This window comes from Euphorbia lathyris, chromosome 8 (genome assembly GCF_963576675.1).
Source record: "Euphorbia lathyris chromosome 8, ddEupLath1.1, whole genome shotgun sequence".
In the NCBI taxonomy this organism is placed as follows: domain Eukaryota; kingdom Viridiplantae; phylum Streptophyta; class Magnoliopsida; order Malpighiales; family Euphorbiaceae; genus Euphorbia; species Euphorbia lathyris.
Window position 1 is genome coordinate 54,403,414 of NC_088917.1, and position 22,668 is coordinate 54,426,081.

The following is a 22,668-nucleotide window of genomic DNA, read 5'->3' on the forward strand; positions in this document are numbered from 1 at the left end:
AAGATGGATCATAGTCGAAAACGGAAGTTCCTAAAACGATGTTTTTATTTTAAAACGTTATTTGGAAACCTCTTTTAAATTAAAAAACTTATAATTACAACATTTTCGATACCCGAACTACCTTTTTATCGGATCACGGTTCGTATTGGGATATCCAAAACGAGGTTTTTATTTTAAAACAAAACCGAATTTTATTTAACACGAAACGAAAATTAAATAAATACGCTAACTAAATAAAACGTGACAAAATAAATAAATGACTAAAGGAATAAAAACTATAGCATAAAAAATAAATAGAAGGAGAGAAATAAATTAAATAAAATAAAGAGTCTAGTCCTCGGATAATACCTTTGATTCGGTATCTGACAGTCGAAGCCGATTGATTCCACGAACCGCGAGCTCCCGATTTTAATAAAAATTTAGTAAAAATTGAACTTAGGAAATTTGGAATTTTTGAGAAAAAAAAATATTTTTCTCAAAAAAATCTACTCTCTCTCTCTAAAAATGTTTAGAGTGAGAAAGTTTTTCCCCAAAAAAGGCCCCCCCTTCACCTTGGGATCCGTGCCCTTATATAGGGAAACGGATCCCGGAACAATGGGCGACGCCCAAAAAAAATTGGGCGTCGCCCATTGTGGTTGGGCGGCCGCCCAACCTAGTGTTGGGCTACCGTCCAACATGAGTTGGGCGGCCGCCCAACGGCGTTGGGCGAGCGCCCAACGCGAGGTTGGGCGCCCGCGCCCAACCCTCGTCGGGCGTCCGCCCGACGCGTTGGGCGTTCGCCCGACGTGGTTGGGCGTTCGCCCGACGTGGTTGGGTGCCCGCCCGGCGACCCTCGGGGCGTGCCCCGCGCCGTCTGACGCGTGCACTCTGTGGTCGCCGAGCGCGCGTTCTGCGTAGCTAGACGCTCGCACGTCGCGGCCGCCGAACGCGCGCCTCGCGCTGCCAGGCACGTGTGCTCAACGGTGCGTCCGACGGACGCCGCGCGCACGTCTCGAGCCGTCAAGCGGGCGTTCGACCATCGTCGTCCGCGTGCGAGATGCCGTTGTGTGCCCGCGCCGTGCCGTTAATTTTCCTCAGCTTATTATTCTTTATATATTTTTCAAAACTTCCGGAATCAATCGCTTCGACCGTCTTGTTTCAGGTTTTCGTCACAGGTCCTCCGACTCGGTGTCTACAACCTGTTTGTAACAAAAAATACCACAGGTACCATATCGCAAATCGGCGAAACCACAGGGTAGTTTTTTGTAATTAACCCTATTAAATATTGTACTGAAGTTATGAAATAAATAAAAAAACCTGCAATCGCACATTGATAGCATAAAAAATATGGATAAACAATCGCATTCAAATGTGAAGAAACAATATTGCATTTTATTAAACCACTTTAATTACACACGAAGTGTCACTACAAATATCCTAACTGTTAAGAAGGAAAAAAAGTACATATTCAATAGATAAAAAAATCGATCTATAGAACCTATACTATCCATCCAGTGATTTTCACATCCAAGAGCAGTGTATAAGATTGTCGAATCTATCCATCCAAGATGGAAGGGCTGACCAGCCTGCACAAGACCTCGCCACATCTCTCATACATCTCCCGCTCACCTACGTGCTCATGATTACATTGGCTATACAGGATATCCTCTTGACAGTCGTTTCTCCCTACCACTAGTCTCTCCTCTCGCCGCTGCCGCTGCCGCTCATACACCTCCTTCCAGTTAGTTGTCTATTGGGAGATCGAACTCTCGCTCGCCTAGCCGTCGATCGAATATGCTTTTTCTCCACTTTAAAAATCACCAAAATGAGAATAGGATAGAAATGCGAAAAAAAGAAATAGAAGAGAAATCATTGGAGGCAAGAATCAGAGGGAGTGATACATACCATGGTCAGTAAAGATGAAGTCGATTTCTTCAAGAGAAGCGAGCATAAATGATAAATGGAGAAAAGGAAGGTAAATCAACAGACTGAGAGAGAGGTTAAGAAGGCTTGAAGTTGTGATAGGATAAGAGACTAAGATTAGTTATTATTTTATTGAGTGGTGATTAGATTTTCAATTTAGAATGTGTTTTAGTTAGAGCAACCTTACTGGTTGTAACATAAAAAGTTGCAAATAGTTACACATCAGCATACAAACAATACCCATAAAAAACACCCACTAAACCCTTTGTTACTTGTAAAAGTTAAGAATTAAAAAAACTTTAAATAATAAAAAATTACCTATTAAACAATTAAAAACCTGCAGCAATGTAAGATATTGTCTGCGACTTACTATTTTTATAAAAGAAGCTAACCGTCCATATACGGAGTGTGTAATACACTTGCTGATTTTTGCAAGTCAAAACCTTGCGTGAACTTGAGACTCTCCCTTGCTCCATTTTATTTTAAATTTGGTTTTTCCAAATTATATGTTACAACTGCAAGGGACTTACCTTGTCTGGTAACACAATGGTTGGGTGTTACAAGCTTGTTTATGTAACAAGCTTGTAACACCCAGTAATGTTGCTCTTATACACCACGTTTAACAACCCACAATCCACTTAGTTTTTTTTTTTACACCCACTCATATTAAACTATTAAAATGTTAACTATAATTACTGTTTTTTCCGAATTTTTTATTCTTTCTTTATATAATAACGTGATTTAACATTTAAAGATAATTTTTTTTTTATAATAATGCTAAAATTTTATTAAATAAGAAGATTGATAGTACAGCAGAAAAGCAGTAAGGTACAAAACCTCACATAAGTATAGGCTATGCCTAATACATGATCCACTAAGGCAATAACATGACTACAAAAAGCAGAAAAAACCATAAAAGGTATAACTAACATAAACAACAACAGATAAATCATATATTTCTCGAAACTCCAAGGCAGTTGTAGTCCAATCTCCAACACTAGAACCATTCTGGACCTTCGGATCTGAGTCCTTTCTTTCGCAATCCCGTAGATCTAGTGATCTACGGATAAAATCTACCTTTTCCGTTCTTGCTAAACTAGAAAAGGTTACAAATGAAAAGATAATACAAAGATTTTTACTAAAAATAAAAATATAAAGTGTCTTCAATTGAAAGATGAGAAGATATTTTTTTTTATTGACACAAACTCTAAACTGTTTTAACTGAAACAAATATTATTTCAAATCTCTAATTAAATTTATAAAAATGTCAAAAAAAAACATTATTAAGTAATTATAAAACACAACACATATAGAAAAATTATGGTTAAATTTTTAAATGTGACAAATAAAAACTAAAAAAATGTCTTCAAATTAAAAAATATGGGGACACTTTTTATCAATGTAAAATTTAAACCTTCTTTAATTAAAAACAAATGCCAACACTTTTTTTCAAATGCGTAGTTAAATTTTTAAAAATGTCGACGAAAAATTAAAAGTGTCATTAAGTGATTGTGAAAGAAGACACAAAATTGAAAACGTGGTTGAATTTTTAGTCACGGGAATAAAAAGAATAAAGATATATTGAAATAAAATATATCGGGACACTTTTTGAAGACGCTAATTCTAAGCCGTCTTTAATTTAAAAAAAAAATACCGACAGTTTTTTTAAGAGCGTAGATAATCTTTTTTAAATGCCATCAAATAATAAAAAGTGTCGTTATAAGACAATAAAAGCCGACACAAATACAAAAACGTGGCTAAATTTAAAAATATGGAGACATATATCGAAAAGCGTCAATAAAAAAATATCGTAATAGACCTTTTTTTTTGTAGTGAAATAAATATATTATTTCAAATTAGATTGTATATAATGAATTGAAAAGGCTATTAATATGAAGGGAATAATACATTTTAGCAAAACTGATTAATTCTGGTTTGATGGATGAATAATTTAAATTGCATTCAATATTTTTTAATTAAATCCAACCCAACCCAACCCAATAAAGAAATTAGATAATATAGAATATATTGGGTTAGGGTGGGGTGGGTTGGATTGGTGGATTGGGAATATTTTATACAACCATATTTATCACATCCTCGCCACTAATACAAATTTAACCATTGTTAAAAATGTTTGTGTTTGTGCTAATATTGTATTTGAATGCAATTTTTAAAAGAAAATCAAAGGTGACATTTTTAGTAAAGAGGAGAGAGAGGAAAAGAAATGAAAGTCATAATGGAAAATATAGAGAGAGAAAGAGATGAAGTTGTGAAAAAGAAGAAACTCATGAGTAAAATAGGATGAGAGAAAATTTAACAAATGTAAAAAATGTGATAATAGTGACCATTTAAATAATTTAGTGTAAATTTCAGTGGCTTTTATGTTATGTTTTGAAGTTGATTAGCCATACCGTGAAAATCGTCAAAGTTTAGTAGCCATTGGTGTAATTTATCCAATAATTTATAGCTATCCATGCATATTATTATTAATCTAACATCCAAACGTTAAAATAATGAAATTTTTTATTGTTAAAATACTCAATATTAAGATATTTGAGGAGCGAATAATAGTCCATTATAGTTGAGTTTTAATTAAAACTCCTCAAAATTTAACTTAAGAGTCTGAGAGTATCTTCAAAAGTCTCTTAGTGACTCTATAACAATAATATAAATAATTGACTCTAAATCATTTAAGAGTGTTAAAATACATGTCATATCCAACAATAGTCCTCGTATTCACTCCTTATTTATTTATTTATCATTAAAATTATTATGTATTGTTATATTTACCAATAGTGAAAAAGATGGAATCCATAATAATAAATTATTAATAAAAATGAAATAAAGATGAGACTAGAAGTGGGGAGATGCTCCTTAATAATATAGATAAAAGTGAGACTTTTATGTGGCGTTTGGTACGAATGATACATGAGGGGAGATAGAGATAAATAATTCAAGTCTCCATTATCCCAAGTTTGTTTTAGAGATATGGTAAAGGGATAATGGGTGGATAAAAGTCTTATTTTTCATAATTTTAATAGGAAAGTCAATCTTATCATCAAAATTAATGTTATATAGTTTAAGAATGGGTAATATTGTAAAATGTTTTATTTCATCCTCTATCCAACATACCAAACATGGAATAATAATTCTCAACTATCTAATTTTTATTCATATTACAAACTTTTATCATTACCATCATCTCAACCTTTCTCATTATCCATATTTGAGTCAAATATCAAACGTCTCCTTAGTGATTTGAAGAGTGACTAAAATTCTCTTAGGCCTTATTTGGATGAAGTATAATTAAAGTAAGGTAATGTAACGTAAAGTAAGTGATGTGTATACAATGTTATAAAAAACGGTAGACGCTAGTCGGGCGGACAAGGCCCTCAAGGATTAGTCGGAATTAATCGGGGTTAATCGGATTTTGTATTTTCGTATTTTTTATTTGTTAATCAACAAATTATTATATAAATTCAATTAAAGTATATATTATACTATCTAAAACTAATAATATAAAATTATTTAATATCGAAAAACATGTATATTTATAACATATATCTTTAAAAATGCGCAAACATCAACATTTCAACAACAATATCATTGAAACAACTTAAAATTGAATTATAATAAACCAAAAAAAATAAATTCATAATAAAAAATTGTTTTTGTTCGTTGTCGTTTAGGCGGTGCCTAGGCGGTTTAGGCGATATCGAGGCAGCCTAGGCGAAGGCAAGACGGCTAAAAATCACCTAGGAGTCAATAAAACGCCTAGAGGGACTAATTGGAGAAAATCGCGGTGGATTCTAAATTTTGAACGCCTAGGTGGTCTAGGCGGCTTCGTTTCGAACAGTGTGTGTATGAAATAACCAATATTATCAGACTCAGAAAGGACCGGACCAGTCGGTTCGAGCGGACCAGTCAGGTTTTTTATCCGAATCACACTAGTTTAAAGGATATGTAAAAAACCTGGCTGAACCAGGTCAAACTGATGGATCGGCCTGACCCTGTTATCTAAGAATTAAAAAAATTAATAAAAGTCCGGCGCATCAGACTCCTTCATATCAGTATCACGAAAATGGATGAAAAATGCCATTAGAGCATTTGACTCAGAAGTAAGAAACAAATTCCAGCGAGCTCTCCTTGACGAGCTACAAAGAAAAGAAATCTACTCTATGAAAAGGACCTTATACCCATGTTATATCTATATTTGTACGAGAGTGCATCAAGCTCTCTTTCTCAACCTTCTTTCTACAATCTCTGTAATTAATTTTTATGGAAAGAAGAAAAGAATACCTTTCAAAAAAAAAAGAATTATGGAAAAAAGAAGAAAAGAGGGAAATAGATGGACGAAAGGTACACCGATTTTTATCGAGAAGAGCAAACTTTCTCCTTTTCCAAAAATAAGAATAATTTCTTTTTTTTTTTTGACTTAAAGGATGTAAATGGGATATTTTGGTCATGAACAAGCTAGATTTAAATATAGTTATGGTAAAAGAAAATTATAAATTATAAATATTAGCCTATCAAAACCCTAACTAGTCCTTTTGACAAAAAGGGTAGGAAAAAGGAAAAGATGGATTTTATGTGATTTGGAGTTGTAACTTTAATTTTATATATGTATATATATATATATAACAAATCAAAAAAAATTGTTTATAATTTATTTTGGATATAAATAATATATAAAAATAATTTAAAATAATTATATATATTTAATATATATAAATATTATTTATTTATTTATTACATCATTCAGTTCGATCATTTCGCGCTATCTAGTCCGACCAAGTGACCTGTGATCCAGTTATAAATCTGATTTGTTGTTCGATCCGGTTATGATAACATTGAAAATAACTTTTTTTTATATAATATGATAAGTGATGATTTAATAATGTAATTGCATTTGCTTTTATGGTAAAATAAGATAAAGTTATCTACAAAAATTACTCTTATATCCATACTTTTATAACTTCTAGATTAATTCTAATAAAAGTTAATTAGATTACTATATACTAATTTTGCTAACTATGCTAACTATGATTTTAACAAATTAAATTGTTATATGCTAATTTATTTGCTATTAATTAAAATATCAATTCATCACATTGTAATTCTTTCATTTTCAATTGAAGAACAAATATAAATCAATTATAATAAAGTAAAATTAGGATTGAGATGGTGAAATTACCAGCGGGAAGGAGATTGTAAAGGACATGAGTGAATTTAAGAGAACTATCGGGCAAATTAGTTTGTTATGCGGCAAAATTTGAAATAAAATAAAAGATAAAATGTAATTTTAAAAAAACAAAAAGTATGTATATGTTTTCCTTTCAATATGGGGGTGTAAGGAAAACTACTCAAAATTCATCACCACCTACCATCACTTACTATTCTCTTCAATTACACCTCAAAACAAACAATGTTACCTAATTACACGTACACTCACTTACTTTAAAATACTCCATCCAAACAAATTAAACTTTAAGACATTAAAATAGGTTATCTAACAATACTCGTGATACTCATTCTTATTTATTTATTTTATTATTAAAATTATTATGTATTCAATAGTAAGAGGGCATTGATTACCATTTTGGTATATATGCATTCATCCAATTTCATTGACCTGTTTTTCTAAAGCTCCCAAGAATCGAATAGCTTCCATTATTCAAGGTTCTGCTACTCCTCGCACACTATCGTTCTTGGGATTTTCTCTTTCTTGTAATTCTATAGATGTATAGATGTAAGAAGATGAGAAGTTCTTTAAGAGGACATTTGGTACAAGGAATAAATATGGTGAGATATGGATAAAAAAATCCAAAGGTCAATTATCTCATCTTTGTTTTAGGGATAAACTTCTTATCCTTCAAATCTTATACATATGAGATGGCGGTATAAGAGGTGAGATAAGCTCCTACAATTTTAATGAGATAGAAAAGTCTATTTTATCCATCAAATCACTGTTATTCAGATGGTGTTTGTTTCAGCTTTTCGGATGAGCGTTTTACTCCAAACCGCAGGAGATATAGTGTTTGCTTAGATTTATATAACCACAACGTTTAGCATATTTTCTCTGGAAACTGCAGCATTTTGGAGCTTTTCACGAAAAACTCATATTTGGAGCTTTTCATAAACAGCTGTTTGTAGTTGTATGTTATTGACAAAATTATCCTTCTTATTTTCACAAAATATATTTATTCTTTAACATTATTTATATTTCTACAACATAATTATCGGAAGAGCAAGGTTTTTTTGCGTTCAATAATTTTTTATATATATAATTTGTGTAACACATTTTTTATTTTATAATAGGATAAGGTGTAAAAATACATTTAACGTTCATAGCTAGGAGCAATTTTACCCTTAACATCTAAAATGGTGCAATTATACCCCTAAAGTTGTCAGCTAAGAGCAATTATACTTCTAACATTGACAAATTGGGTCAATTTGAGAATTAATTCATCAAACTATCTTTTTGGTTATGAATATTGTCGTCTACACTTTACACATGTGCATCATTTTATCATCATTAGTAACAGATTACAAACATATGATTAGACGTGAAATTTAAAAAAAATATATTGTCTTTTGTACGAGTTAGACAAATCAAATATTTTGTCAAATTTATAAATATTAATTTCAATTTTATTATTAAATCACAAAAAATGTATAAAATCTATTTTTTAGAACTAACCGATATGTGCAATTAGCGTATAATAAGAAATAAAATATCTATGTTTTATAATAATGTCTGAAATTGACCCAACTTGCCAATATTAGGGTAAAATTGCTCTTAGCTGCCAACGTTATGGGGTAAAATTGCACCACTTAGACGTTAAGAGTAAAACTGCTCCTAGTTGTAAAAGTTATGGGGATTTTTTCATCTTATCCATTTTATAATTTATTTGTTGATTAATTTAAAACATGTTCATATTAGATATTTTAAATCCGAACAACAACAATTCAATATAATTTTACCAAACACTAATAATTAAACAGCTAATAACAAACAGCTCACAGTAACAGCTTACTGCAACTACAAACAACCAACAGCAACCGAAACAGCTAATAACTAACAGCTGAACCAAACAGGCCCTTAGTTTAAGTAGGGTTATATAGTAAAATATATTATTTTATCCTTATTTTTTTGGTAAGAAAGGAAAGGAAAAAACAAAACCAACAAAAAACCTACACCGGGATCAGTCTAGGAAGGCTGACTCCAATCCTATCCTCTAGGAGAGAAGGCAAAAGAAAAGAAGGAGGAACAGATAGGGTAGAAACACCTAACATTCTCCCATGCCCAGCAGCTGCTAAGCGATCCGCCACGCGGTTTTGCTCCCTAAAAATATGGGAGAAATTAAGATACTCAAAGGCAGGACGAAGCCTCAAAATAGCTTTGATGAGATTCTGGCTCTTCAGACAAACAGTCTGGCTATCTGAAATCCTGTTAATAGCCTCTAGATTATCAGATTCCACCGAGAGCTTTTTAACACCCATGCGAATGGCGAGTTTAATACCTGACAAGATACCCCAGAGCTCCGCAGAAAAGGAGGAGCCCGTCCCCAAGTTACGGGTAAACCCCGCCATCCAATTGCCACCAGCATCCCGAAGAACTCCTCCAGCAGCAATTCTGCCATTGCTAAGGCAGGAGCCATCAGTATTCAACTTAGCAAACCCTTCTCTAGGCTTACTCCAGCCAACTAGCAGGATCTCTTTATCCGGGGAGGGGCGAACAAGGGAATCTCTTTCAAAGCTTTTAGTAATAACAAAGAGCTTCTTCGAGAAGAAAAACAGTAAATCAGGAATAAGGACAGCTTTACCCGCAAATAATTCTTCATTCCTCCACTTCCAGATTTGGTGACAAGTAATAGCAAAGAGGATGGCATCGTGCTCCATGTTGGCCAGCAAGTTCCCCTTGGCTCCTTGAGAGAATCAGTCCCCTTCAGAAAAGGCCATGAAGGAAGGGAGGATGTGATGAGGGAGGATCCCTTCCCAGATCTTCTTACTATTTGGGCAATCCCTCAAGGCATGGCACAAGGTTTCCACATTGCCTCTGCATCTACTACAGGCACTAGACTCAGTCAAGTGCCTTCTGTGCCTATCCGCATTCATAAGGAGCCTGTCTTTGATACCCAGCCAAAGGAAGCTCCTGATACGGTAAGGGATCTTGAGGGACTATATGGACTTCCAAATCTCCAAGGGAGGATCAGCCCTATTAGGGGTAAAAGCTTCATAGGCCGATTTACAAGAATAAGTACCATTATTCGTCAAGGCCCAACAATGTCTATCCTTATCCTCCTCTTGATTGCTAATCTTCACTCCTCTAATGTTAAGAAGGGTCTCCAGACTAAAGAAAGAGTCGAACTTTGACCAGATCCAGTCTCCCTCCGAGTCCACCACATCAGCAATTTTCCAGGAAAGGAGATCAGCCGACGGAGGGGCTAATAGATCTACCATTACCCACCTCCAGGCCAATCCCCGTACAGAATTCAGCAAACACGGCACTGAGCCCTTTCCAGAGGAAGGAACAGCTAACAACCCTCTCCTTCGGGCCACCAAAGATTCTATCTTTCCGATACTTCCCGCACAAGAGACGGACCCAAAGAGAGGAGGGGCATTGCCACATTCTCCAAAGAAGTTTCATTAACAGGACTTTATTATTGTCCTTTGCCTGCCTAATACCAAGACCCCCCCTGTTTTTAGGCTGGCAAGCTTCCTTCCACGGGACCAGGTGAACCTTTGTCCCATCTCCAGACTCACCCCACAGGAAACGCCGATTTATCTTATCCAGGTCACTAAGGACAGGCTCAGGAAGCTTACAGGCCTGCATGATGTGGTTCGGAGCAGCGCAGTTAACTGACTAGATCAAGGTAAGGCGACCTGCAAGGGAAAGAGAATTAGCTTTCCAGCTAGCACACAAACCATTAGTTTTGTCCAAAATATCCTTGAAAGAGGCTTTGGAAACCCTGTCACTATGAAGAGGAACCCCAAGATACTTCCCCAAAGAGTTCGTCAGAGGTATGCCAGAGAGCTCACTCAGTCTTCTGCACAAGCTATTGTCCATATTTTTGGAACAAAGCATACGGGACTTTTGGATGTTAACCTTCTGGCCAGAAGCCTCGCAAAAACAATCAAGGATATCCATAACTGTTTTAATTTGCTCCTCATTACCCTCAACGAAAAGCATGGCGTCATCAGCAAAGAGTAAATGGGTAATAGGGGGCAATGTCTGTTGATAGAAACAGGGTGGAGAGTCCCTTTGCACACCACCTCTTGGATCAGGTGAGACAGTCTTTCCATGGCAATAACAAAGAGGAAGGGACTCATAGGATCTCCTTGACGAATTCCTCTGGAGGGAGAAAACTCATCCGACATGTCCCCATTGATCATGACCTGGAAAACAGGAGAGGAGATACACTTCTCAATCAAAATCCTCCAGTTCTCCGGGATGCCAGCTTTGGCTAAACTATCCAGAAAAAAGCTCCAGTACAATCTATCATAGGCTTTCTCTAGATCCAGTTTGAGGGCCACAATCCCTTTCTTACCTTTCTTAATCTTCATAGAATGGACAACCTCCTGGGCAATAACAACGTTATCCATCAATTGTCTACCAGGAACAAAGCTCCCTTGGTTCTGGCTAATTATATCCGGAAGGATCTTCCGGATTCTATTAGCCACAATCTTAGTAATAGCTTTATACAAAACATTACAAAGACTGATGGGTCTCATCTGGAGGAAGGAGGAAGGCTTAACAACCTTAGGAATCAAGACAATGAGGGTTTTATTAACCGACCTGATATCGTTAGAGCCACCAAAAACACCTAACACAAAACTGTATATGCCCTCCTTAACAGTATCCCAGTGTTTATGATAGAAACTAGCGGGGATACCATCAATCCCAGGAGCCTTAGTGGACCCTATGCTAGAGAAGGCCAGATCAATCTCTTTAAGGTCAATAGGATGGAAAGCATCTTTAATAGCCTCCTCCCCCAAACGAGGAAAGGAAATACCAGAGTGGGCACTCTCCAAGTCCACAGCTTCCTCTCTAAACAGGTCCTTGTAGAAATCAAGGGCTGAGCGACGAATGTCTTCCTCCTCAAAAATCCACTCGCCACTAGCGTCCTTGATAGCATCAATCCTATTCCTCTGTCTCCTAATGATCGTAGAGAGATGAAAAAACCTGGTATTCCGATCCCCGTCTTGAATCCAGGCCTTCCTAGACTTCTAGAACCAAAGAAGCTCTTCCTGTCTAAGCACAGCTTCCAACTCGTTCTGGAGAGCTCTAAGGTGACCATTTAAGCTATGGTCGAAATGAGCCTCCAAGCAACGCTGAACGCCTTCCATCCTCCTCAAGAGTTTATTCTTCCTCCTGATAATATGGCCAAAGATGTCTTTATTCCAAACAACCACCTTCCTTCTGAATTCCTCAGCAGCGAGGAGAACATCAGAGTGGGGATGCCAATTGGTTTTCACGAAATTCCTAAAGTCGGGATGAGAATCCCAAGCCACAAGATATCTAAAGGGTCTGTTACCTTTCAGCCGGTTACCTTTGACCAAATTAATGAGGATAGGGCAATGGTCAGAGTGACGGAAGGGGAGATTCAGCACCTTGACCTCAGGAAACCTACAGATGGCCGCAACATTAGCATACACCTTATCCAACCTCACAAACAAGCTATTTCTTTTCCAGGTAAATTTGTGGCCAGCAGCACCCAGGTCTGAAAGCCCACACAGATCCATACTACGCTTGTGGTTAAGGCACCGGTTCACATAATGATTACCCCCTCCTCTCTGATCACTTAAAAGGGCAATATCATTAAAATCCCCGGCCACCAACCAAGCCTCCACCATGTTAGAGCTAATAGAATGAAGGATCTCCCACAACCTTGTACGATTAGAAAGAACAGGATCGGCATAAACAAAGGTAACAAAGAAATGTTTATTACCAGGGTAGCACATCTTACTATGAATGAACTGACAGTCCATACTAACAATATCAATATTAACAAGACCTGGCTTCCAAAAGAGCCAAATCCCCCCAGCCCGGCCAGTAGCCTCCGATCTGACACAATTCCAATTCTTAAACTTTCTAACCACCTCGTCTGCTTTGGCTCCACTGACCTTGGTCTCTAGAAGAACAAAATAGGAGGGGTTAAACTGTTTAATAAGATCATTAACATGAATGCGGGTTGCCTTGCTCGCCGCACCTCTAACATTCCAAACAAAGAAATCCATCAGAAAGGAAGACTACTAACACAAGCCCAAACCCTAGATCAGGTATTTATTCGGGGCTCCTGAGAGCCTAGAGGAAGTCCCAGAAGGTCCCCTTTTAGCCCAAGAGTCTAACCTATTAAGGTTCTTCTTAGGTTTCACTTTAAGTTTCTTCATGTTCTTCTTACTCACTCCTATAGCTTTTCCAATAGGAGCATCCACAGGAGGATTCAGAGAAACAGCCTTACTACTCGACCCTTCCCCTGTAGAAAGGTGAGACTGGGAGCTCCCTTTATCCTTAGCATCAGAGACAAAGAGGGGATTAATAGATTTACCCCGACTAGAAACAGGCTCGACCGATTCCAGACCAGGCATGCTCAAATCAATCTGTTCATTGGAAGGGTCCGATTCCCGACCTTCCTCTAGGGACAAGACACCGAACCTAGACCCCGAGCCAGAAGCTGAGACCACACCAGCCTCACTCCTCTTCTTGATATCCGGGGGTCTGACCTTGATCTCAGGGGCAATCTGGAGCGTAGTCATCTTCCGACTAATATCTGGCGGATGAATAGAACTAACATTAGCACTTGGCTTCCTTCTCACTGACTTCTTGGCCAGCATCCATGGCCCAAAACTCCTTTCTTCCCCCTGACTTTTCTCAGCTCCACCTATGATAGGTTGCATCAACTCCTCCGCCTCCTTCCTCTTCTTAGGACATCCCTCAAATGTATGGCCAAACATACCACATTCAAAACAGATATTATGTATACCTTCATATTCAATATGAAAAACCTTATTCTGAATACAGAATTGAGAAAGAAGAGGCTTAGCAAGATCAATATCAATACAGACCCTGGCAAACTTGCCTCTTACTGCCCCAATGGTAGTCTTATCGACATGGTGGACCTTACCAACCAGGCTACCAATCTTGTTCAGGAATCTATCACTATAGTATTCAAGAGGAATGCCTGGGAACCTAACCCAAGTAAGGATTCTGTTAACAGAGCAGTCATGGGGGTCAAAATTTTTGACCCAAGGTCTCAGAGCCAAAACATGATTGGAGATAATATACGGTCCACCATTGACCACCGCATTGTAATCCTCAGCCCTTGTGAATCTAATGACATAATAGTCATTATCAAAACAAATATGAAATAATAATTCACAACTATCTTATTTTTATCTTATGTTTTATCATTATACTTAGGCCTAATACATCACTAGCTCCCTGAACTTTTCCATAATAGTAGATTGGTTCCCTGAACTTTGCAAGTGCCTAAACTAGCTCCTTGAACTTGATTATTTCGTATCACCAACTCCTTGAACTTGTCCATAAAAATATATTAGCTCTTTGAACTTTATAAGTGTCTCACCAACTCCCTAAACTTGCTTATTTCGTAACAACTAAATATAAAAATCTATCAAACGTAAATTCTAAAAATGCATCTTTATCTATTTAGAGGTAATTTTTTCTCTTCTCATACCTTTCAACCTATTATAAGAGTTAGTGTTGATGGTTTGAGAGATCGAATAGATGAAAATTGAGAGTTAGTATTATGGTTTTTATATTTAGTTGTTACCAAATAAGCAAGTTTAAGTAGTTGGTGAGACACTTATAAAGTTCAAGGAGCTAATATATTTTTATGGCCAAGTTTAGAGAGTTGGTGATATGAAAAAATCAAATTCAAAGAGCTGGTGAGACACTTGTAAAGTTTAGGGAGCCAATATACTATTATGGACAAGTTCAGGAAGTTGATGATGCATTAAGCCTTATACTTATCTCAATATTTATCTTATCTCTATCTCCATCAAATACTAAACGTCTTCTAACTTCTAAAAGGTCCAAAACCATGGGCGAAAAACAAGTTGACTTATACGAGTGCCAAACAGATTGTTTAATAATAATTTATTAATAAAACATAAATAAGTAAATAGTAAGAGAGAAAGAAAGAGAGCTTGGTCAATAACGAGGACATAAAGATTTTTTTTACATTTTTTTTTTCTCGGACGACATAAATATATTTAGGCCCCATTTGTTAAGCTGTAAGGGGTGTTGTAATGGAATGCCTATTACAATTGAGACTCATTACTATGTTTGGTTAGTCATATTATTTTTGTCGTAATGGAATCACAAATACATTACTTAATTTTTCTTTCCAAATTTATGTAATGATCATTACGAACAAAAGAGACATAAATCCTCATTACGGTTAACCCTTTTATTTTTATTACTAATGCCGAAATACGAAAAAAACATGAAAACATAAAAATCGGAAAGTGCGAAAAATGAGAAAAAGACGAAAAACATGAAAACCATAAAAAAAAGAAAAAAAAACGAAAAAGAGCAAAAACAAGAAAAACAGCAGAAAAAGTGAAAAATAAAAAAATAAAAAAAAACATAAAAACACTAAAAATGAAAATGAAAAGAAAAACAAAAAAAATATAAAAAAAACATAAAAATTGCACTTAACTAACTAAATAAATATCTATCTCAAAAAAAAAAAACTAAATAAATATCTGTACTATAATAATAATAATTATATTTTATTAATTTTATTAAAATTTATCACGACAACAACATTGATTTATTTGTGATTTTAGAGTTAAAGACTTTTACACTAGATGTCCAAAATTTTACTTAGATGTTGTTAATTTAACTTGCTCAAAATTTAATTTTTCTCCATCGTGGATGCTCTTAAATCTTAGAACCCATCATCAGAGGGATCGGAATTCGGAGCACCGAAACGTCGTCGCTTTCGAGACTAGAGATGCCTAAGCCGTGCGCTTCTTAAAGTCAGGTTGGTATTCTTCTCCGGCTTTTGTTCAGGTTAGCAAACAAGTAACAGAAATGGAGACAATCAAAGAAACCAAGCAGCTGAGGAAGGAAAGAATTGGAGGGTTTTGGATATGGGTGGTTCTTTCAGTGATCTTCAGGATACTTCTCATTTGTTTCCCGCAAAGTCTCAACTTATCCTCTCGGCCGGAAATCTCCACTCCTCTTTCCAGCCTTCGTCGCCGTACTTCTCTCTCTCTCTCTGTTTTTACACATTTGAATTGTGTAAGATCTACTTAACCAATTATTCTTTTTCCTTGTCCCTTTAATTTCTTTGGTTTGCTGCTGTAGTGGCCGAGGGTTACTGGTTGAAGCAGTCTGCGATGTCTCCTTATGCAGGTTCGATCCGAATTTATGATTGTAGCTTAACATTGTTTCTTTTTTTTTTTTTTCCTTTTGCACGAATTTAAGTATTTTAGTCCATTTTGATTGACTGTTTGGCTTGTAGGATCGATGTACCATGGGTCTCCTTTGTTACTCTCGTTACTCGGTCCTCTTACTGTTAAAAGGTACAAATTAATGACGCAACGATATATGCAGTTTTGGGTCAGTATTTCTTTTTTCTGTTACTCTCCATATGTTTAGCTGTGCGAATAAAAGACCATTGTATAATCTTTGTTATTGAGGGAAATTTAGATTTAGACTGGGTCCTCTTAAATTAATATGTTGCCTGGGATATCAGTTTGGGAACTTCGATTGCTTTTCATAGAAAAATCACAACATTGAGAATTGACTTTTTGTGTTTTATGTGATGGTGCAGAATTGAAGGGCTACCCAACCATGCATTATGCAGGTAAGATGATTCTTTTCTTAGCGGTTTTATATTATTATACTATGTAATGGGAGTGATGAAGTAAGTAATTGATTAATGGTTTTTCGTGTTTCATAAAACTAATGAGTGAAAGTAAGTTTGTGAATGAAGCAAGTAATTAAGTTACTCGGTTCTCATTTCTCATGTTAAATGCAGTTTTGAGGTCATATTTTACAGGAAACAAAAGAAGTGGAATATGGGTGGGGTAGATATTCCAGACTGTTTGATCCATGGATTGTGCTTCATTCCAGTGCATCTTGAACTATATTATTTCACATTAATAACATTTATCAATCACTTAGTCAGGCAGTTGATATCAACATATGTTGCGATACAGCTTGCTTTTTGTCATTGCAGATATTTTTAGTGCCATGCTTATCCGTGCTACTGGCTGGAAACTACAGATGGCATATAGACAGAGCTTGAAATCTCTTAATATTTGCAGTACAGTAGAAAGCTCAGGTAAATAATCAATGCTCACTAAGTGCTTCTGACATCATGCGATATTTTTCCCTCCTGAACCACAACCATACCTCTCTTGGTTTCTTTCACAGGCTTATAGAATGCAATATTGATGACCTATTGTCTTTTACAGATATACTTCCTTTGGGAGATATTGCTGCTCTTGTGTACTTATGGAATCCATTTACAGTAGTTGCATGTGTGGGTTTGTCGACATCCCCTCTTGAAAATCTTCTCATCTTATTAACTCTCTATGGAGCTTGTACACGTAAGTGACAAACATGTTTTTTTAGTGTAATAAGAATTTTATGTCTTGTTTAATAATTCAGGTTATCTGAGTGATTTTTGTTATCTATGGTTGGACGAGGGTAAATCCTGAAGTTAACTGTTTTTGCAACTTGGATTCTCTTATCAAAAGTGATTTTTTTTTGTTATTTTTGGATGGATGAGGGTAAATCCTGGACCTAACTGTTTTCACAATTTCCGTTCTCATATCAAATCTTGTTGTTTTACATTGGATCACAGGAATAGTTCCCCTGGCAGCTTTTGGATGGGTGATGGCAACACATTTCTCTCTTTACCCAGCAATTCTTGTTATTCCAGTACTGCACTTCTTCTTATTTTGCATTTGTTAAAATGTCTAGAAAATATTTCCATAGTTTATATATATTTGTTCTTTTTTGTGATGAGTTGCTATTCATTTATGTTCAGGTTATTCTTTTGCTAGGATATGGTCCAGATGCACCTCCTCGAAAGTTGTTCATAGAGAAGGGACACAATCAGAATTTTTCATGGAGACCAGTCATACTATTCTTATTTTGGTCTTCTATGTGGTCTCTCTATGTCTTGGTTCTATGCAGCATCTCCCTCAAGCAGCATAGCAGCTTAAGTGAGATGTTTCAAAGGTATCAATTGAATGCTTTATGCTTCTATGCACATTGATCACAAGTTTCAGTACTGCTTCTGCTGCTTTATTTTAGTTTGTGTTCTGACCAATGTGAGAATTAGGACATATGAACATTAAGAAACCGTTTAAAAGCCTTGCAACTAAGAAGTTTGCTTTATGAAAGATAGGTTAATCATGATGGAGATAAGGTTGGGTTAAGAGCAGAAAAATTAGAAAGTTCCGTTGTGCATAAATGTATCTTGCATACACAGTGTACATTTCTATAGATGCTCTTGTGTATATTTATATAGATACACTGTGTACATTTCTATACATCCAGAGAAAATTGAACTCTAGATTTCCTCGGATGTTCAACATTAAAGAAACAATACAAAATGTATGGGTTAATCTTGGATTGATACCGTTACCTTAGCCTTTTTAACTGATGTGGATGAACAGCGCATAGCTTATTTAAAGTATGTTATGCTGCAGTTATTTAAATCCTCTTGATGATTCTTTTATGTTCTCCTCTGTTTTGCAGAACATATGGTTTCATTCTTACAATGGAGGATATGTCACCAAATATAGGTGTTTTATGGTGAGCACGGACACGCCAAGGTTAATTATAAAATGTGGAGTAATTGGACCCTGACGATAGAATTTCTACATATATAGTGATTTTTGAATTTGATTTTTGTTGCAGGTACTTCTTTGCTGAAGTTTTTGATTTCTTCAGAAATTTCTTCTTGATAGTTTTCCATGTAAATATTTTGTTCATGATATTGCCATTGGCCATAAGGCTAAACCATCGGCCATGCTTCTTGGCTTTTATCTACATTGCAATCTCATCAATGCTGAAATCATATCCATCAGTAAGTTCTGTGTTATTCATGTATACTTTACTTTTAGCAGGATCTATTGGTGTCCAAAAATTGTCCGCTAACTGGGAGAAAAATCTATATTTTTTACTTGTATTTTGGACTATTTGCATTGGATGGTATTTCATTACTTTTCTACATCATATTGGAAGATGAACATGATACAAATGCCTTCAAATTTCTTTCCTGCCATGTCTTTTCTTTTTCTTTGTATATGTTTGCATTTCTTGGGTCTTTGGCAGAGAATATATATTAACTGTTATACTGTGCAGGCTTGACTGCATGTTTACTGTGGTAATAATAGCTGAGCTGCCAATACTATACCAGTAAAATTACTTTCCTAGTAGTAGTAACTTTCAAATAACAGCCCTTACCCGAAGAAAGACCCTACAGAAAATCCTTAATATAAAATCTGATATAGTATGATAAACATTATTTAAATCGATGTCTTGGTCATTATTGCTGTTTTCTTTATGCCTGTAAAAGACATAATTTGCTTATTCTAATTCTATATTTTTGTTCAATTTTGACTAGTATGGAGATTCAGCCTTGTACCTAGGTTTGTTGGGTTTGTTTCTGGAGGAATTAGCAGGTAAAGCTTGTAGCTTAAAATGATATTTTTAATCACATAATTTGGACAGATTTATCATCTCATGACTATTTGGTATATCATGCAGATATGCAGTTTTCTTTCTTCATCTTCTGTTGCTATGTAGGGATTCCCCTTCTTAGCCCTGTGATGCACAATCTGTGGATTTGGAGGGTATGAGTCTCAATGGGATGCATCTTATTAGCGAAATTAGTAGCTAGCTCAGTTTGTATATGATGTCTTTTTGATTGAAATTTGCAGGGTACTGGCAATGCAAACTTCTACTTTGCAACTGGTATAGCTTATACTTGCTTGCAGGTATGTAAAATGACATTTCTGGTTTACTATCCCATTGGGTGGTTTATGTAAAAATGTTTATTATTCCATGTTGTTTTCTTCTTTCTCAAATATTATGTTTGCAGATTATTTTGGTGGTGGAGAGTGTAAGTGCCATGCTTAAACATGATAGGAAGGTAAGAAAGCTATCCGGGATGAAGCTTCAAGAGGGAAAGTCAGTCTTGGGAACCTCATGACACATGGCATCTCTTTAAAAGTTAGTTTTAAACCAGAAATATTTCTTGGTGAGGAGCTTTTCTTGCTTTGGCAACAGTTAAAGTTAAAGTTGTGGATAGAAGCTAGAATTTCATGAAAGGAAGATTGACATGTTAGTATATTGAAAGGCATATTGCTCAAGAAATTTCATATTTTCTTTTTAAAAATCTCTGGGGAGGATTTTGTTCCCGTTACAGCCTGTTAGAGTTTGTGTTGTACACATTTGCATCCTTAAGTTCTGTTTTTTTCAAATTTCTGTTGTGTTGAGCTGTTAGATTGTAGATGTTGTTACCTTTTTGCTGTTAGATGGCAGTTGTTGTTACCTAATTGATAATTAGTGTTTGATAAATTTTTAAAAATCTGTTGTTGTTTTACATATGAAAAGACTAATATCTATGGATATGTTATTTATCATTATAAAATGGTAATTAAATATGTTATATGAATATTGATAGAAATAATCATAATTAATATAAATTAAAAAAATCCATAAATAACCATATAAATATTTACATTATTATGTTTTTCCTAAGGCAGATATATAAATGAAATTCAGCATTTTTTTTCACTTCTTAGCTTAGAAGAAATTTAATCTTTCAATTCATTGGATTTGAGTTGCTCTAGTATACTTGTAATTTTTATTCGTATTAATGTCATTTAAATTATTCAGTGAGTCGTATGATATAAAATTAGAATCTTTATAAAAACACAAAAATAAATACTAGATTGGTTAATGTTGTTCTTTGAGTATAATTATGTAGTACTAATGATGCAATCATAATCTCTCTTTGTATATGAATATACAAACGATTACGAAAGAACAGGGTCGATAATGCTTGAATGGGAATCAATGTTGTAAAAAGTGTTCCACGTTAATTGGGTGGGCAAGATCTTCAGGAATTGATAAGAGATCAATCAGATTTGTATTTTTGTATTTACTTATTTCTTATCTAAAAATAAAAATATAAAATAGTTTAATATAGAAAACGGGTATATTTGGAACATATATTCTAAAAAAATGTGCAAACAATAATATTTCAACAATATCATTGAAACAACTCAAAGAAGTAAAACATAATATTCATAAGTAATATAATTGATAATAAATTATGAAGCAATATCTTAATGTTTTAAACCATATTATTAAAAAAGGCAGAGAATGCAACCATACAACAATATTCAGAAGTGAATTATTACAAAGAAAATAAGAAATATAATAATGATAAAATGTTTTTTGTTCCGATCAGTGGTTAGATACTAACAAGCCATAGTGGGACAAAAAGTGCCCAGAGTTGTTGAAGCATATTATATAATGCCGACTTTCAATTCAGTTATGATAGAGCACCAGCCAAGGGGAGAGGGGATGGATGAGGGAGAGAAACCAGAGCAAAGAGGATTTAAAAATAAATCTAAATCAGTTAATGGAAAGTTTCCTTAAATCTAAGTATCCATATGCTTGACAATTCAACGATGTTTCATTTGCTTAATATTAATTTGGATGGACAATAAATATTTCATTGAACCTTAAACATTTTGCCTTTTATCCTTTAATTCATCATTCTTTTTGCAGGCTCTTTAGCTGTTTTTTAATAGCTTTCTTTTTTATGGATGTTATCAACATTTAGCAGGACATCACTAATAGGAAAGAAGAATCGAAACCCTTCAATCTAATGGAATTTCTTAATTTTCCGAGCATCACATCTAGATATACAAACAATTATAATGCAATAAAAAAATAATAAAGAGTTTGTAACCTCTTCTTTTGTTAGATGTAAAATCTGATCCTTTACAACCACACCCTGTGATGGATAGAAAACACATTTAGAATTCGAAAATAAAAACTCAAGCGTATATATCATCTGGTTGACCCTATATGTTATGGATCCCAAACAAGAAAAGAAAGTGATATGGAATATGTAAATAAATAAATAAACAAATAAATAAACTTTAGACAACAAATAAACTTGAATTTTGAAGACTGCGAGAGAAAATGATTCCATAGACATGCAAGATAAAGATGATTCCATAAACCCGAAAGTTTAAATGAGTGAAATATATTCTATTATATATATACTCAACTGTAAAAATTAAAAAGTCTCGTTTAGAATGGAGAAAAATGAACTATAATGAATGAAAACATATAATGTGTACATGAAATTTAAGAGATTTTTAATTTTTAAAATATATATATCGCGTGGTAAATTGGCCAATATAATTGATAGGGTAAAATACAAAAAAAAATATTCATGATTTGTCTTATTTGCAAATATAAATATGTGGTTTAAAAATTTGCAAATAAAGGTATGTGGTATGTTTTTTTTATAAAACAAAGTATTTAAAATTAAGCTTTAAGTAATCGATGACAATCAAGAGCAATTTTTTAATTTTTTTTTCAATTACATTTATATATTGACAAAACACAGATCACAAAATCAAATTGCAACTGTGTAAAATGAACTTAAATGTTAATTTAGTTCATAAACTGTCATATTAGTAAAAAAACTTAAAATTCCACTATATTATTTATTGTTTCAATTT

The 22,668-nt window shown here is 34.7% G+C and overlaps 1 protein-coding gene and 1 long non-coding RNA gene across 4 annotated transcripts; one reads left to right on the top strand and one right to left on the bottom strand.

The window, feature by feature from the left end:
• Positions 1-1,349: 1,349 nt before the first annotated feature.
• LOC136203755 (uncharacterized) lies at positions 1,350-2,050 on the bottom strand. Its single transcript, XR_010674975.1, has 2 exons — positions 1,885-2,050; positions 1,350-1,787 (listed from the first exon to the last, which is right to left on the bottom strand). It is a non-coding gene; the product is annotated as an uncharacterized lncRNA (long non-coding RNA).
• A 13,706-nt stretch (positions 2,051-15,756) lies between these two features.
• LOC136202916 (uncharacterized) lies at positions 15,757-20,382 on the top strand. 3 transcript variants are annotated; one of them, XM_065993899.1, is made up of 14 exons: positions 15,757-16,136; positions 16,244-16,291; positions 16,401-16,461; positions 16,713-16,745; positions 17,101-17,225; positions 17,359-17,493; positions 17,751-17,827; positions 17,937-18,130; positions 18,653-18,709; positions 18,815-18,983; positions 19,524-19,581; positions 19,667-19,752; positions 19,840-19,896; positions 20,001-20,382. In XM_065993899.1, exons 1-14 carry the CDS (start codon positions 15,968-15,970, stop codon positions 20,109-20,111), a joined length of 1,380 nt encoding a protein of 459 aa, XP_065849971.1. In that variant the 5' UTR covers positions 15,757-15,967; the 3' UTR covers positions 20,112-20,382. The 3 variants fall into 3 exon arrangements, with proteins under 3 accessions (XP_065849971.1, XP_065849972.1, XP_065849973.1); XM_065993900.1 differs by having other exon boundaries at positions 16,036-16,136; positions 17,121-17,225; XM_065993901.1 differs by lacking the exons at positions 15,757-16,136; positions 16,244-16,291 and having other exon boundaries at positions 16,401-16,498; positions 16,713-17,225.
• Positions 20,383-22,668: the final 2,286 nt, after the last annotated feature.

Bases quoted from the DNA above. Each gene is read 5' to 3' on its own strand.
- LOC136202916 (XM_065993899.1), top strand. From the start codon at position 15,968: ATGGAGACAATCAAAGAAACCAAGCAGCTGAGGAAGGAAAGAATTGGA. The intron at 16,462-16,712 runs GTACAAATTAAT...GTGATGGTGCAG, and splicing joins GGTCCTCTTACTGTTAAAAG to AATTGAAGGGCTACCCAACC. The intron at 16,746-17,100 runs GTAAGATGATTC...GTTGCGATACAG, and splicing joins CCCAACCATGCATTATGCAG to CTTGCTTTTTGTCATTGCAG.